Source organism: Panicum virgatum, chromosome 9K (assembly GCF_016808335.1).
Source record: "Panicum virgatum strain AP13 chromosome 9K, P.virgatum_v5, whole genome shotgun sequence".
NCBI classification, from domain to species: Eukaryota; Viridiplantae; Streptophyta; class Magnoliopsida; order Poales; family Poaceae; genus Panicum; species Panicum virgatum.
Genome location: NC_053144.1, coordinates 61,850,721 through 61,862,408, shown reverse-complemented (window position 1 = coordinate 61,862,408; position 11,688 = coordinate 61,850,721). Strand labels below are relative to the sequence as shown.

Below are 11,688 nucleotides of genomic sequence, written 5' to 3'. Positions count from 1 at the left end.
TCCATTCAATTGTGTGCATCGAGATGAAATCAATTGACACAAGTTGCTTTGATAATGACATCATATATAAAAGAAAAGATAGACCTTTGATGCGATGTGGCAAAATTTATACTTGCGACCTCGAGAAAAAGAGAATTAGTATGTTCGTGACGAGATTTTGCGACATCCTGTATGCCTCTCTATTATTACTTGACTGGGCCGTGGGCCGACCTTATTAGGCTATCTCCAACAACGCAGGCAAATGAAGATCCAAACGCAAAATAGATCTTTCACAGTGTTTTTGCATACTCAAAACAGCCTCCAACAGAAGATGCAAACAGCTCACCCATTTTGCGCATCCGGCGAGGCAGAACCCAAATAAGGGTCTCCACTCTCCACGTCTGGCGATGGCGTAGGACGCGTCAAGGTGGGGCCGGCGAGGCGTGGCCGGGGCAGGGAGCCGCCGGCGCAGCGCGGCGGGTCTGCGGCTGGGAGCAGCCGCGGCGGGAGCGGCCGCGGGTGTGCTGCTGGGAACCGTCGACGCGCCGAGGAGCAGCCGCGGCGAGTGGGTTCGCGGTGGGGAGCCGGCACGGCGAGGAGCAACCAGCGCGGCGGGTCTGCGGCGGGGAGCCGGTGGCCCGTGGCAGAGGCGGCGGGGCACGGCCGGCACGCGAGGTGGAACCACGGCGAGGTGGAACCACGGCGAGGCGCAGCCGGATGCGGCGAGGCAGACCAGCGATAGGGAGCGGCCATCATGGCGCGGCGGCGCGGTGGGGAGCGGCATGCGCGGCGAGGTGGGCCCAAGATGAGGCGCTGCCGAAAGGGAATGGGTGCCGTGTTTTTGCGTTCATTGTTGGAGAAGGAAAGATTTGGGTGGGTGACCCTCTTACTGTACATGACCCAAAGTCTGGAATGAGTCTTTTGTTTGGGTCCTTGCGGTTGGAGACAGTCTTACAACCCTACTACGTTCTACCTACCCAAATAATTTGCACCCACCATCCTCTCCCCCCCCCCCTTCTTTACTCTGTCTGTACACAACATAATCCTTCTCCTATCTTCTTCTTTACCATCACATCTACATGAACACCAAACCCCAAAACGAAACAAAAAATTGTACGATCCCCTGTACTCCCAGCTAGACACGGTGCCGTGCCGCTACATTGCTGTGCTCTCGGTCAAAACGCTGTGCTCGCCGGCGATCCTCTGTACCCTGATCGGCAGGCCCTTGGGGAAGTCGACGAAGGGGTAGACGAAGGCCTGGTCCGGCTCCGCCAGCTCCCACCGGAAGTTGAGCACCAGGTGGTGCAGGAAGATGGCGATCTCCAGTTTGGCCAGCTCCGACCCGGCGCACAGCCGCGGCCCGCCGCCGTACGGCATGAAGCTGCTCGGCGCGTTGCTCTGCAGCAGCAGCAGCAGCAGCAGCAGAGTTAGACACCTGCGAGCGTGATCAATGACAGAAAAATCGCCGAAAACAAAAGTCTACTTCTTTTTTTTATTTAAAAAAAAGCTACTAGAGAAGCACAGGCTCGCTTCATTGTTCAGAGAATCTAGAAAGTCTATCATTTGGTTCATCGGTGAAAGTTTACAGTCTCGATCATCTCTGTCTTCTTGGTTCACCGGTGAATGGTGATCGTACTGCCACGATCGCTAGTCCTAGGGGCACTCACGACGGCGCCGTCTTCTGAGCCTACTTGCGCGCCGCATCCAAGAATTGACAATGGATTTCCCTATCCGTTTGCGACGGATAAGAAATACGTGTTGGCGACGGCTGGATTCTCCAAGGTGCCGTTCGTTTTCCATTTGGACCATGCTCTTGGAGGAGTCTCCTTCACTCCCGGCCGCCTCCGCCGTCGGAGCTAGGGAGAGTGCAGCTGGAAATCTATCAATCTAGCACGTCTCTTTCGATCGGACCACGACGAGATCGGGCACACGTGTGGGTGCCGAACATTCCCTTTCATAGTTTCATGTCAGGTCCATGCTCTTATCAATAATGGAGGTCATCAGAATAGGTGCCGTGCTGGATATTCCTCAACCTCAATCCTCAGAGGTCGCACATTTATCTCATGCGTGCTCCTTTTCCAGATTCTGATGTGCAGGTTAGCGTAGGATTCACTCTGCGTAGAGCCGGAGACCGCATCGGCATGCTCAGATATTTTCTTTCTCCATGATGGATTTGTGATCAGTGTTCATGTGACATCTACTGACTGGTTTCAGTTAATTTGTGCAGACTGAAACTTAGTTTGCAGAACTGCAGGGGGGGATCGGAGGCACTGACCTTCCATCTCCAAGGGTTGAACTGATTGGGGTCCTCGTACAACGACGAATCCAGATGCACTGCCGCTAACACCGGCAGAATTTTCCATCCCCTTGGTATGTCGTACCCTTCATTTTGATATGCAAGCAGAGAAATGTTCAGTACATGCTGTTGCTGCCTGTGCGATCGAACTCAGAATTGCGAGCTTATTAGGCTAAAGTTGAAGCTACCATTGTAGTGCACGTCTCGGATGACCTTCCGGTGCAGGAACCTGACAACGTTGCCAAGCCGCAATGTCTCATTTATAACCTGCAAGAAAAACAAAAAGAATCTGTTAAACGAAAACACACCTTCCATTTTCTACGGTTTTGAAGGAAAATGCTTCTAGCAGCCATCTGACAAGGCATTGACATCTACCACTACGTTTTAGGGTTAGAGACAAGCTTTCAGCATCTTTGGTTCTCTGTTTTATCTAGACCTGACCAGTTATTTACCCCCTGATCAGTTGATAATTGGCTGAGTGATGCTTGACATGTGAGTTCGATCAGCTTGCTTGTCCAGTTTGAACAGCGAGATACGACGCAGATACCTTCTTGTTGTATGCTAGTATGCGAGAACAATGTGTACTTCTCAACGCATCTGGACTGCCAGACCTCACCCTCTAAAAGCTTCCAAAACAAAAAATAAGAAGAAAAAACTCTGCTGGGAGAGCAAGCCGACACCAAGCACTCCAAAATTGGCCAGCTAATTATTCTGCCGAGCCACGGGTCCCCGCTCGTACATGACAATTTCGGGAAGTTGCTATCCTGTACTACGCAACCAGACGAGGCGGTTTGAGCAGGTCCGAGTTGGACGGGAGCAGGGCCAGCAGGTAGCAAACAGCAGAGCGTACAGCGATCTCGCACTAGCATTGCAGTGGAATGAACGATCAGAACAAGTGGGGCTTACACATTGCGTGAAAACCATCTCCTTGTAGTCTTCCCAGCTCAATTTGGACGCCCCGCGAAGCCTTTGTCTCCTAGCAATCTCGAGATGCTCTTCCTGCAACTCGTGTGTCAGTGCGACTGTACATGTATAATTCCATGATTTATGTATTTGTTTGACCAACATCTAATTTACTGTCGAAATTTTGAAAATGACTATATAAATGGTTGGCTTTGGATTTGTACCCGGAGTTCTTGGACAGCCTTAGGGCATCCTTCAAGAAAGAAGATGGCGAGGGCCAGCGCCATTGACGACGTCTCATGTCCGGCAAAGAGCAGGCTCAGCAAGAGGTCCAGGATCTGTTCCTTTGAGAGATTGGATTGCTTCAGCGCCCATCCAAGAAGATCATCTTCCTCTACACTTGAGTTCTCCTTGCTCATCTTCTGAAGCCTATCCTCCATTTTCCTCTCTATTACACCAAGTATGGACGCGCGTGACTACAAAAAAAAAAGGAACACGGCAATTGCATGATGTGGTCTTTTAGTACGAAGTCCCTCTAGTTTAATTTTGAAGAAAACATTGCACGTCTGTAGTATCGTTTAGGTGTTGCCTAACTGCCTATTGGTCTAGGGCAATGTCTTCTCATAGGTGTCGTCCGTTTTGGAGAAAACTGTGTCCTTTCTCATTTGGAAGTAAAAATGACATGTAACCACCGCCAAATATGGATAGAGAGAGGGTTCAGCAGCAAATTAATCTATTTTTTTCCTTCTCTCGTGTTCATCCATTTAAGTAATAAAAGAGGGCTAGGAAAGTTTTGCTTTTTCAGGTATGGAGGATGCATGGGCATGATTGGCATCTATCAGCTAACAAAACAGCCAGCACTATTTCATTAACTGCTAAGAGCAAATTATGACGTCCCTAATTGCCTGCTTAACAAAATGAATGCGGCTCTAGGGTGGCAAGAGTTGGTCAGCAATTGAATCATGATAAATGATGGATTCTGCCAACACATAATCATGTGAAGCTATGCAGATTGATCATTAGTTTTTTTTTTCAATAGCCTAGAACCTCCCTAAAAGAGAGTAAAAAAAAACCCCACATGCAATTGCATGATGCAAAGATCCTGTGAATAAAGCAAGCAAGCATGCATGCTGCAGCTGGGAGCAATCACTAAAGATCGTTTGAGGGTGACCTCACAGGCAGTGAAAAGTGGGCAGAATTTTTATGGGGCCATGAGTGATGTGGGGAGAAAGTATGGTGTAGCTAGCAGCTAGCTTGGGAATCGTAATTAGAGAAAAAATATATAAGCCGCGACTATAGCAAGCTTCTGATCTACTAAATCTAAGCTTTCATGTATGCAGTTTGTATTAGTAGGAAAACCTTGAACAAGCTAAGATAAACCTGTGCTGCTTAGAAATAAAGGTCTTCCCTGATCATGTACGCGTAGCAATAATTACACATCCACCACTACTGTTTCTAAACTGTTTTGTTTTACCCGTTTTGTGGATGCACAAACCCGTTGTGCAGAAAAGAACACATGAGGCGATATGTGTGTGTATATATAAATCCAGGTGCCTGTAGCAGGAAAGAGATGATCCACTGGTCTCTCTGATTGGACGTGTTATTAATTAGGACGTGTGCACAGCAACACAGCGATCCTGCTCTCTTGGACCATCCATACCAATCTGAAACCCACACTGCTCGTGCCATTTATATATTTAGTATAATTGCAATATACTAGTGTAGCTCTCTCTATATATTGGTATTGATACGGACCATGCATGCGGGCGGCGCCTACACACAAACTATACCAAACAAAAACTTAACAACCTATCTCTCACTCTCTCTCTCTACTATAGCTAGCTTTCGTGTTTTTTTGTTTTGTTTTTTTTTCTGACAAGGCACCAAACAAAACGTTGACAGGCTAGGGATCGGATCATATAAATATGTATACATCTATATATCTATATATATACATATATATCTTCGATCCATGCTGCTAGTTCCTGTAGCTAGCTCCCGCTCGTGCGCATCATATATATTCAGATCGCCGTAGCGGCTGTCGTTGCGCGTGCACAGCTAGCGTCCTCCGATCCGCTGAAACGTTAGCTAGCTGCCGCCTATTTTTGGAAACAAGGAAACAAAAAATCCGTGCTAGTGCGCGCACGGGGGGCACGGACAGAGAGAGAGAGAGAGAGAGAGAGAGAGAGAGAGAGCAGGTGAGACGAGACAACCCACGCACCTTGAGCGCCTTCCAGTAGGCCGTGCCCGGGAAGTTGAGCGGCGCGGACACGACGCCCTTCATGAAGGTGATGTACTCGAGCCGCAGCCGCTCCGTCTCCTCCTCGCCGGGGTCCATGCTCATTATGTTCTTGGCCATCAGGTTAAAAGTGAACTGCATGCACTCGCTCGTCATAATTCATCCGGGCACACACGGCGGTATGATCCTTGCTTGTTGGCTCTTGCACGGATGGATCATCAATCTACGGGGATCGATCGATAGAGATCGGGGAGCTGAGGTACATAACAACAACATACCTTCTTGGCCTCGTGCTGGGCGGAGAAGCAGCAGGCGCCGCCGGAGCCGCACCAGGAGCGGAGCACCAGCAGGGTGTGGCGCTCGACCTCCGGGAGCAGCACGGCGCGGAGGCGGACGGAGCTGAGGAAGTTGAGCGAGATGGCGCGCATCTCGCGGTGCGCGTCGCCGACGAGCACCAGCATCGACCACTTGCCCAGGATGCCGCCGATGCTGCGCGGGTAGCTGCACTCGAACAGCCGCCCCTCGTTCTGCAGGATGTACCGGTTCAGCCCCGCGTCCACCGACACCACCGTCCGCTCCCCGAACAGGCTCGACCGGTATATCTTCCCGTACCTGCATGCCCATGCCCATGGCCTCGCCGTTATTAATTGTTACCAACAAGCTAAGCTAAGCTGCTGGTGCGTGCACGTTTAATTTGCCAGCTGCTGCTCTGCTATATACCGTGCGATATGCTGCTCCATGAAGCGGCCGACGGAGGTGGCCGGGTGGGGGCGGAGGTAGCCGAAGGTCTCGCCGACCAGGGGCCACCCGGGGGCGCCCGGCGGCAGGTTCGGCCGCTTCTTCTTCGTCGGCCGCCACCGGCGGGCGCCGTGGCATTGGGCGGCGGCGGTCGTGTAGAAGGTGAGGAGGGCCAGCAGGATGAAGGGGAGGAAGAAGAGGAGCTCGCTGGTTATGGACGCCATCATGGCACCCATGAGCTCCTACTGATCGGAGGCCTCTAGCTTTGCTGAAATTTATTTCCTGTCGCTTGCCCTGCCCGATCACTCGCCCGCTTTGTTGGTTTTTGTGTGGTGTATGTTGGAGCGAGGGGATGGGTTGGAGAGAGAAAGCAGGAGCGAACCGAGCTAAATTAAAGAAGCGCTTTTAGCTCTGGATTTCTCTCTCTGCAAGTGCAAGCTTTGCCCAAGGAAAAAATTGGTAGGAAGCTAGCTAGGTGCCCGACCACTTCGCCCCCCCCCCCCCCTCTATATCTCTCAGCTCTTCTGTGGTGCTCTTATATAAGTTTTTGAGATGTGTGACAGGGGAGAGGTGGTTGTGGGGGCTCTTTTTTTTTTTTGGGTGCGGCGCACGGAGTAGGGTCGGTGCATCTCCAATGTTTATTTTCTCTTCCTTCCCAAGCTTAGATCGAGTGAAATCACAGTTTCGATGACCAACCATCTACTGACGGACACTACTATAAAATAAATAGTCTTTTGTTCTAATCCATTTGTCCCGACAGTCTTTGGACCCGTGACAATAGATGATTTTTGTCCCGGGTCCAACGGCTAGCCGGATCAGCGAGGGACAGGGATCTTTTGTCCCGGTTGGAGACACCAACCAGGACAAAAGGCCCGCACAGCTTTTTGTCCCGATTGGAGCCACCAATCGGGATAAAAGACTCCCCTTTTGTCCCGGTTGGTGTCTCCAACCGGGACAAAACTCCTTGGCCCCCTTATCCCCTTCCCTCTCCCCCCCCCCCCCCCCGCCCGAGCCATTCAGCTCACTTGTTCTTGTTTTTCTTGGCTCGGGAAAAGGGAGTTCTTGCCCATTTCTTCACCACATTTGTGAAGATCTTTGATTCCCCGTCCATCCATCGGCGCTAAAGGTTTGGGGCTTATTTTTCTCTTCTTCCTTGGCTTGTATGGCTCATTTCATGCTTTAGAAATAGATAAAATGTGTAGCTATCTCATTTCTTGGATATTTAGATTGCATATGTAGGTGTTATTTTCTTTTAGATTTAGATGAGTATGTGGATAATAGAAATTTTTAGAATGAGCGTAGACACTTCATGTGATGTACTTGTATATATGACCATATTGTGGATGGTTGATTTTTGTATTCATGAATGAATTAATAAAATGAGTATATTAGAATTTTTTGTATTATGAATGGATTATTTTGACACTCTAGTGATGTATTTATTCAGGCTCACATTGAACCATCTAGAAGCTAAAAAAATCTTTATTTCGAAACAAGTATACGTCGTTAATCTCCATCCAACGGTGATGGCACTGCCTTTCAGGGATACACGATGCGCTATAAGGACGTCGCGAATTGGCTGGTCGCATCACCAGCACTTCCGATTGATACGAAGACAACATTTGACGCAGTCAGCATGGTCGTTGTTGTACTGAGAGCATATCAACGAGCACGCTGCCTGTGCCAAGTGCTGTGTTCGTATTAATCATAAATGTTGGTGCTGCAACTGGCCGATTGGTGACATCCTTGTACCGCACCGTGTCCCCCGAAAGGCAGTGTCATCACCGCAGGGTCGAGGTTACCGACATATACATTTTCAGAAATAAAGGATTTTTTTCTTCTAGAGGGTTTCTGGATATTGAACAGAGTGTTCTCTTGGAACTGAAGGGTATCAAAGTAATTAGAAGTTATAGAGATTTCTTTCCATTAATGATACATTTCGTCTTTTTTATATAATTTCATTGTTATTTGCAAGAGTTATTAGTCTGATAATTGTAATTGTAATAGTAAATAATATTTGCACTGTAATGGTAAGAATTTATAATTTTGTGAAAAATAAAGGTATTTTCCAGTAAAATATGGCTTCAGCAGCTGGAGGAAGTGGCGCCGGTGGGGGTGATCGTTGTCCTTCTGGAGAGAAGGGCACAACTCGAGTAGGTCGTCGGTCCAAGAAACATAGTGCTTTTCATAGGGCAGCACTCCGTTATTTGGAAAAAGAATATAGAGAATGCGTGGCAAGGGGCGAGAAAAACCTATGTGTTGTCCGAATTTTTAAGTTTCATGTTGAGTACTCCTTTGTTAAGTTCTGTAATGGATTAAATACTCCTTTTAATTAATCAAGATGTATGATGGATATTGCAGATCTTTTAATTATTCATGTTATGTTATATTTAGTTTAATTTAGGTTTGACATATTTTATTTATTCGATACGTGTGAAGAATTCAAATCGATTTTTTTAAAATGTAGATGGACCGGCAATGGATGTACAATGCTGACCGATGTTCGAACGAATTCATTGAAGGCCTGCATTATTTTTTGTCTGTGGCTGAGGCAAACAAGCAGAATGGTTTTATGTGCTGCCCGTGTGTTCATTGCAACAATAACAAGGATTACTCATCTTCAAGAATCCTACACAGCCACATTTTCGCAAATGGTTTCACAGAGAAGTATGTTTGTTGGACGAAGCACGGAGAACAGGGGGTTACCATGGAAGACAATGAAGAAGAAGATTTTGACGACCACTTTCCCGGGAATGCTGGAATCGGTGCATTCGATGACGATATTCCCATGGAAGAGCCCGAAGTAGATGTAGCAGAAAATGATCCCAGTGACGATCTAGGGCAGGCATTGCACAATGTGCAGGCAGACTGTGAGAGTGAAATGGAGAGGTTAAAGTTTCAGAAATTTTTAGAGGACCACCGTAAGTTGTTGTACCCAGATTGTCAAAATGTATTGAAGAAACTTGGCACCACCTTGGAGTTGCTGCAATGGAAGGCGACAAATGGTGTATCCGACAAGGGATTTAGTGAATTACTCAAACTTGTTAAAAAAATATTTCCTAAAGACAACAAATTGCCTACCACAACGTATGAAGCCAAACAACTTGTTTGCCCTTTAGGATTGAAAGTGCAAAAGATACATGCATGCCCCAACGACTGCATCCTCTACCGAGGCGAGTACGAGAATTTGGATGCATGTCCCGTATGCAGTGCATTGCGTTACAAGATTTGAAAAGATGATCCTGGAGATGTCGAGGGGGAGCCTCCCCGGAAGAGAGTTCCTACGAAGGTCATGTGGTATTCGCCTATAATACCTCGTTTGAAGCATCTATTTAGAAATAAAGATAATGCTAAGTTGATGTGATGGCACAAAGAGGAACGCAAGAAAGACTCGATGTTGAGACACCCCGCTGATGGGTCGCAGTGGAGAAAAATAGATAGAACATACCCTGAATTTGATTTGGATGCGAGAAACATAAGGTTCGGTTTGAGTACGGATGGCATGAATCCTTTTGGTGAGATGAGCAGTGGTCATAGCACTTGGCCTGTGACTCTTTGTATGTACAATCTTCCATCATGGCTCTGCATGAAACAAAAGTTCATCATAATGTCAGTGCTTATCCCGGGTCCAAAGCAGCCCGGAAATGATATTGATGTGTACCTAAGACCATTGGTCGAAGAACTCTTATTGCTCTGGGCGATGAAGGTGCATGGATGTGGGATGAATACAAACAGGAAAACTTCAACCTACGAGCATTGCTGTTCGTAACGATCAATGACTGGCCTGCTCTTAGTAACTTGTCAGGACATTCGAACAAAGGATACAAAGCATGCACACACTGTTTAGATGATACCGATAATATATGGTTGACTAACTGTAAGAAGATTGTATACATGGGTCATCGTCGGTTTCTTCCCATCAGGCATGCGGTACGAAAGAAGGGCAAGCATTTCAAAGGCCAAGCGGACCACCGAACAAAACCGATGCACCGTAGTGGTAAAGACGTCTTCAACATGGTAAAAGATTTAGAAGTTATTTTTGGAAAGGGATCTGGTAGCTAACCTGTTCCGAACGAAAACGGAATGGCGCCCATGTGGAAGAAGAAATCTAAATTTTGGGAGCTACCATATTGGGAAGTCTTAGATGTTCATCATGCAGTTGATGTGATGCACCTCACGTAGAATTTTTGCGTCAACCTGATAGCATTCTTGGGAGTGTACGGAAAGACAAAAGATACAGTAGAAGCACGTCAAGAATTGCAACGTATGGAAGAACGAGATGCCTTACATCCACAATAGCGAGATAATGGACGGCAATACTTAAGTCCTGCCAGCTATACTCTTAGCAAGGAAGAGAAAGAAACCATGTTTGACTGTTTGAGCAGTATAAAGGTTCCATCTAAATACTCATCCAATATAAAAGGAATCTTAAATTTGGTAGAGAAGAAATTTACAAATCTCAAGTCACATGATGGTCCTTTTTAATTAATTTGATTAATGGTATATGCAACTTAATTCTGAGAGTGACCCTCTGTGTGATTTGAGTGGCTCACGTCTCGTTTAAAATTGTTTTGTTAGAAACATGGTTTAGGGGGCCAGCATGGTGCTTACTGCCTGGTTGGCCACTCTCCATAAGGACCGGTTCATAGAGCGACAACCTGGGACAACAGTGCTACCACAAGACTGGAATAGGACAGTCTTGACTTACTAATTAGGTCATTTTGGTTTGGGAGTAACTTACCGACGGGGCATGGGGGGTGGTGAGCTTCAATGGTGGCCAGGCTACGAGGCTTGGTCTGCGTACCCCTCGAGGTGGTTACCATAGTTGCGGAGCCTGATTCCTTAGCAGTTACACCTTACCAACGTGTCCTTTGTAACGGCCTCGTAGTGAGTTTGCTAGTCATCTCACCTAAGGAAGTGTGATGAACAACTAGCGTAGCTCACGACTTGTGGGTAAAGATGTGCAACATCTGCAGAGTGTAAAACTGGTATACTAGCCGTGCTCACGGTCATGAGCGGCCCAGATCCTCCTTTTGATTAGTGGGGTTAGCTCCTTCCGACGAGGGGGTGCCTCTCGGGGTTACCTTGGTGGTTTCGGTTTGGTTCTCAGTAGTAACATGATTAATTTTGATTAATTACTATGTAACTGGATTTATGGTAATTCATCAACTTGTAGTAATTAGCTTTAATAAAATTTTGCCAAGACTTAAAAGCTAATGCAGTTGAGTCAGCCAACCTTAGAGCCTCATAGTTTGTGTTATACTTGTTGAGTACAAGTTGTGTACTCACTCTTGCCTACTCTACTCTTTTTCCTCTTGGGATACTCTACTGCTGCTCAGTTCCTGCCGACGTGAGGGAGTTCACTCAGAGCTACCAGGACTACGAGGACTTCTAGGCGTTCGTCTCCCAGTCGACGTCCCTGTGGCGCCCTGCTCAGCTTCGGAGAGTTTTTATCGTATTTGTACTTCGCTTCCGCTGTATCAGACACTTTTGTCATTAATGTAATAAATAACATTCGTATTCGCTTTATTAT

The 11,688-nt window shown here is 47.2% G+C and overlaps 1 protein-coding gene across 1 annotated transcript; it reads right to left on the bottom strand.

Moving 5' to 3' along the window:
• Nucleotides 1-810: 810 nt before the first annotated feature.
• On the bottom strand, nt 811-6,654 carry LOC120646755 (cytochrome P450 90B2-like). The gene is made up of 8 exons (XM_039923206.1): nt 6,138-6,654; nt 5,696-6,029; nt 5,400-5,552; nt 3,403-3,654; nt 3,182-3,274; nt 2,464-2,542; nt 2,255-2,361; nt 811-1,377 (listed from the first exon to the last, which is right to left on the bottom strand). Exons 1-8 carry the CDS (start codon nt 6,389-6,391, stop codon nt 1,135-1,137), a joined length of 1,515 nt encoding a protein of 504 aa, XP_039779140.1. The 5' UTR covers nt 6,392-6,654; the 3' UTR covers nt 811-1,134.
• Between the last annotated feature and the right edge of the window lie 5,034 nt (nt 6,655-11,688).

What these genes read in the sequence shown, in the direction of transcription:
- LOC120646755 (XM_039923206.1), bottom strand. Translation starts at nt 6,391, where the DNA reads ATGGGTGCCATGATGGCGTCCATAACCAGCGAGCTCCTCTTCTTCCTC. An exon ending in CCTACTGGAAGGCGCTCAAG is followed by an intron (nt 3,655 to 5,399) that starts GTGCGTGGGTTG and finishes TTTTTTTTGTAG; the next exon opens with TCACGCGCGTCCATACTTGG. An exon ending in AGATGGTTTTCACGCAATGT is followed by an intron (nt 2,543 to 3,181) that starts GTAAGCCCCACT and finishes TTTTTCTTGCAG; the next exon opens with GTTATAAATGAGACATTGCG.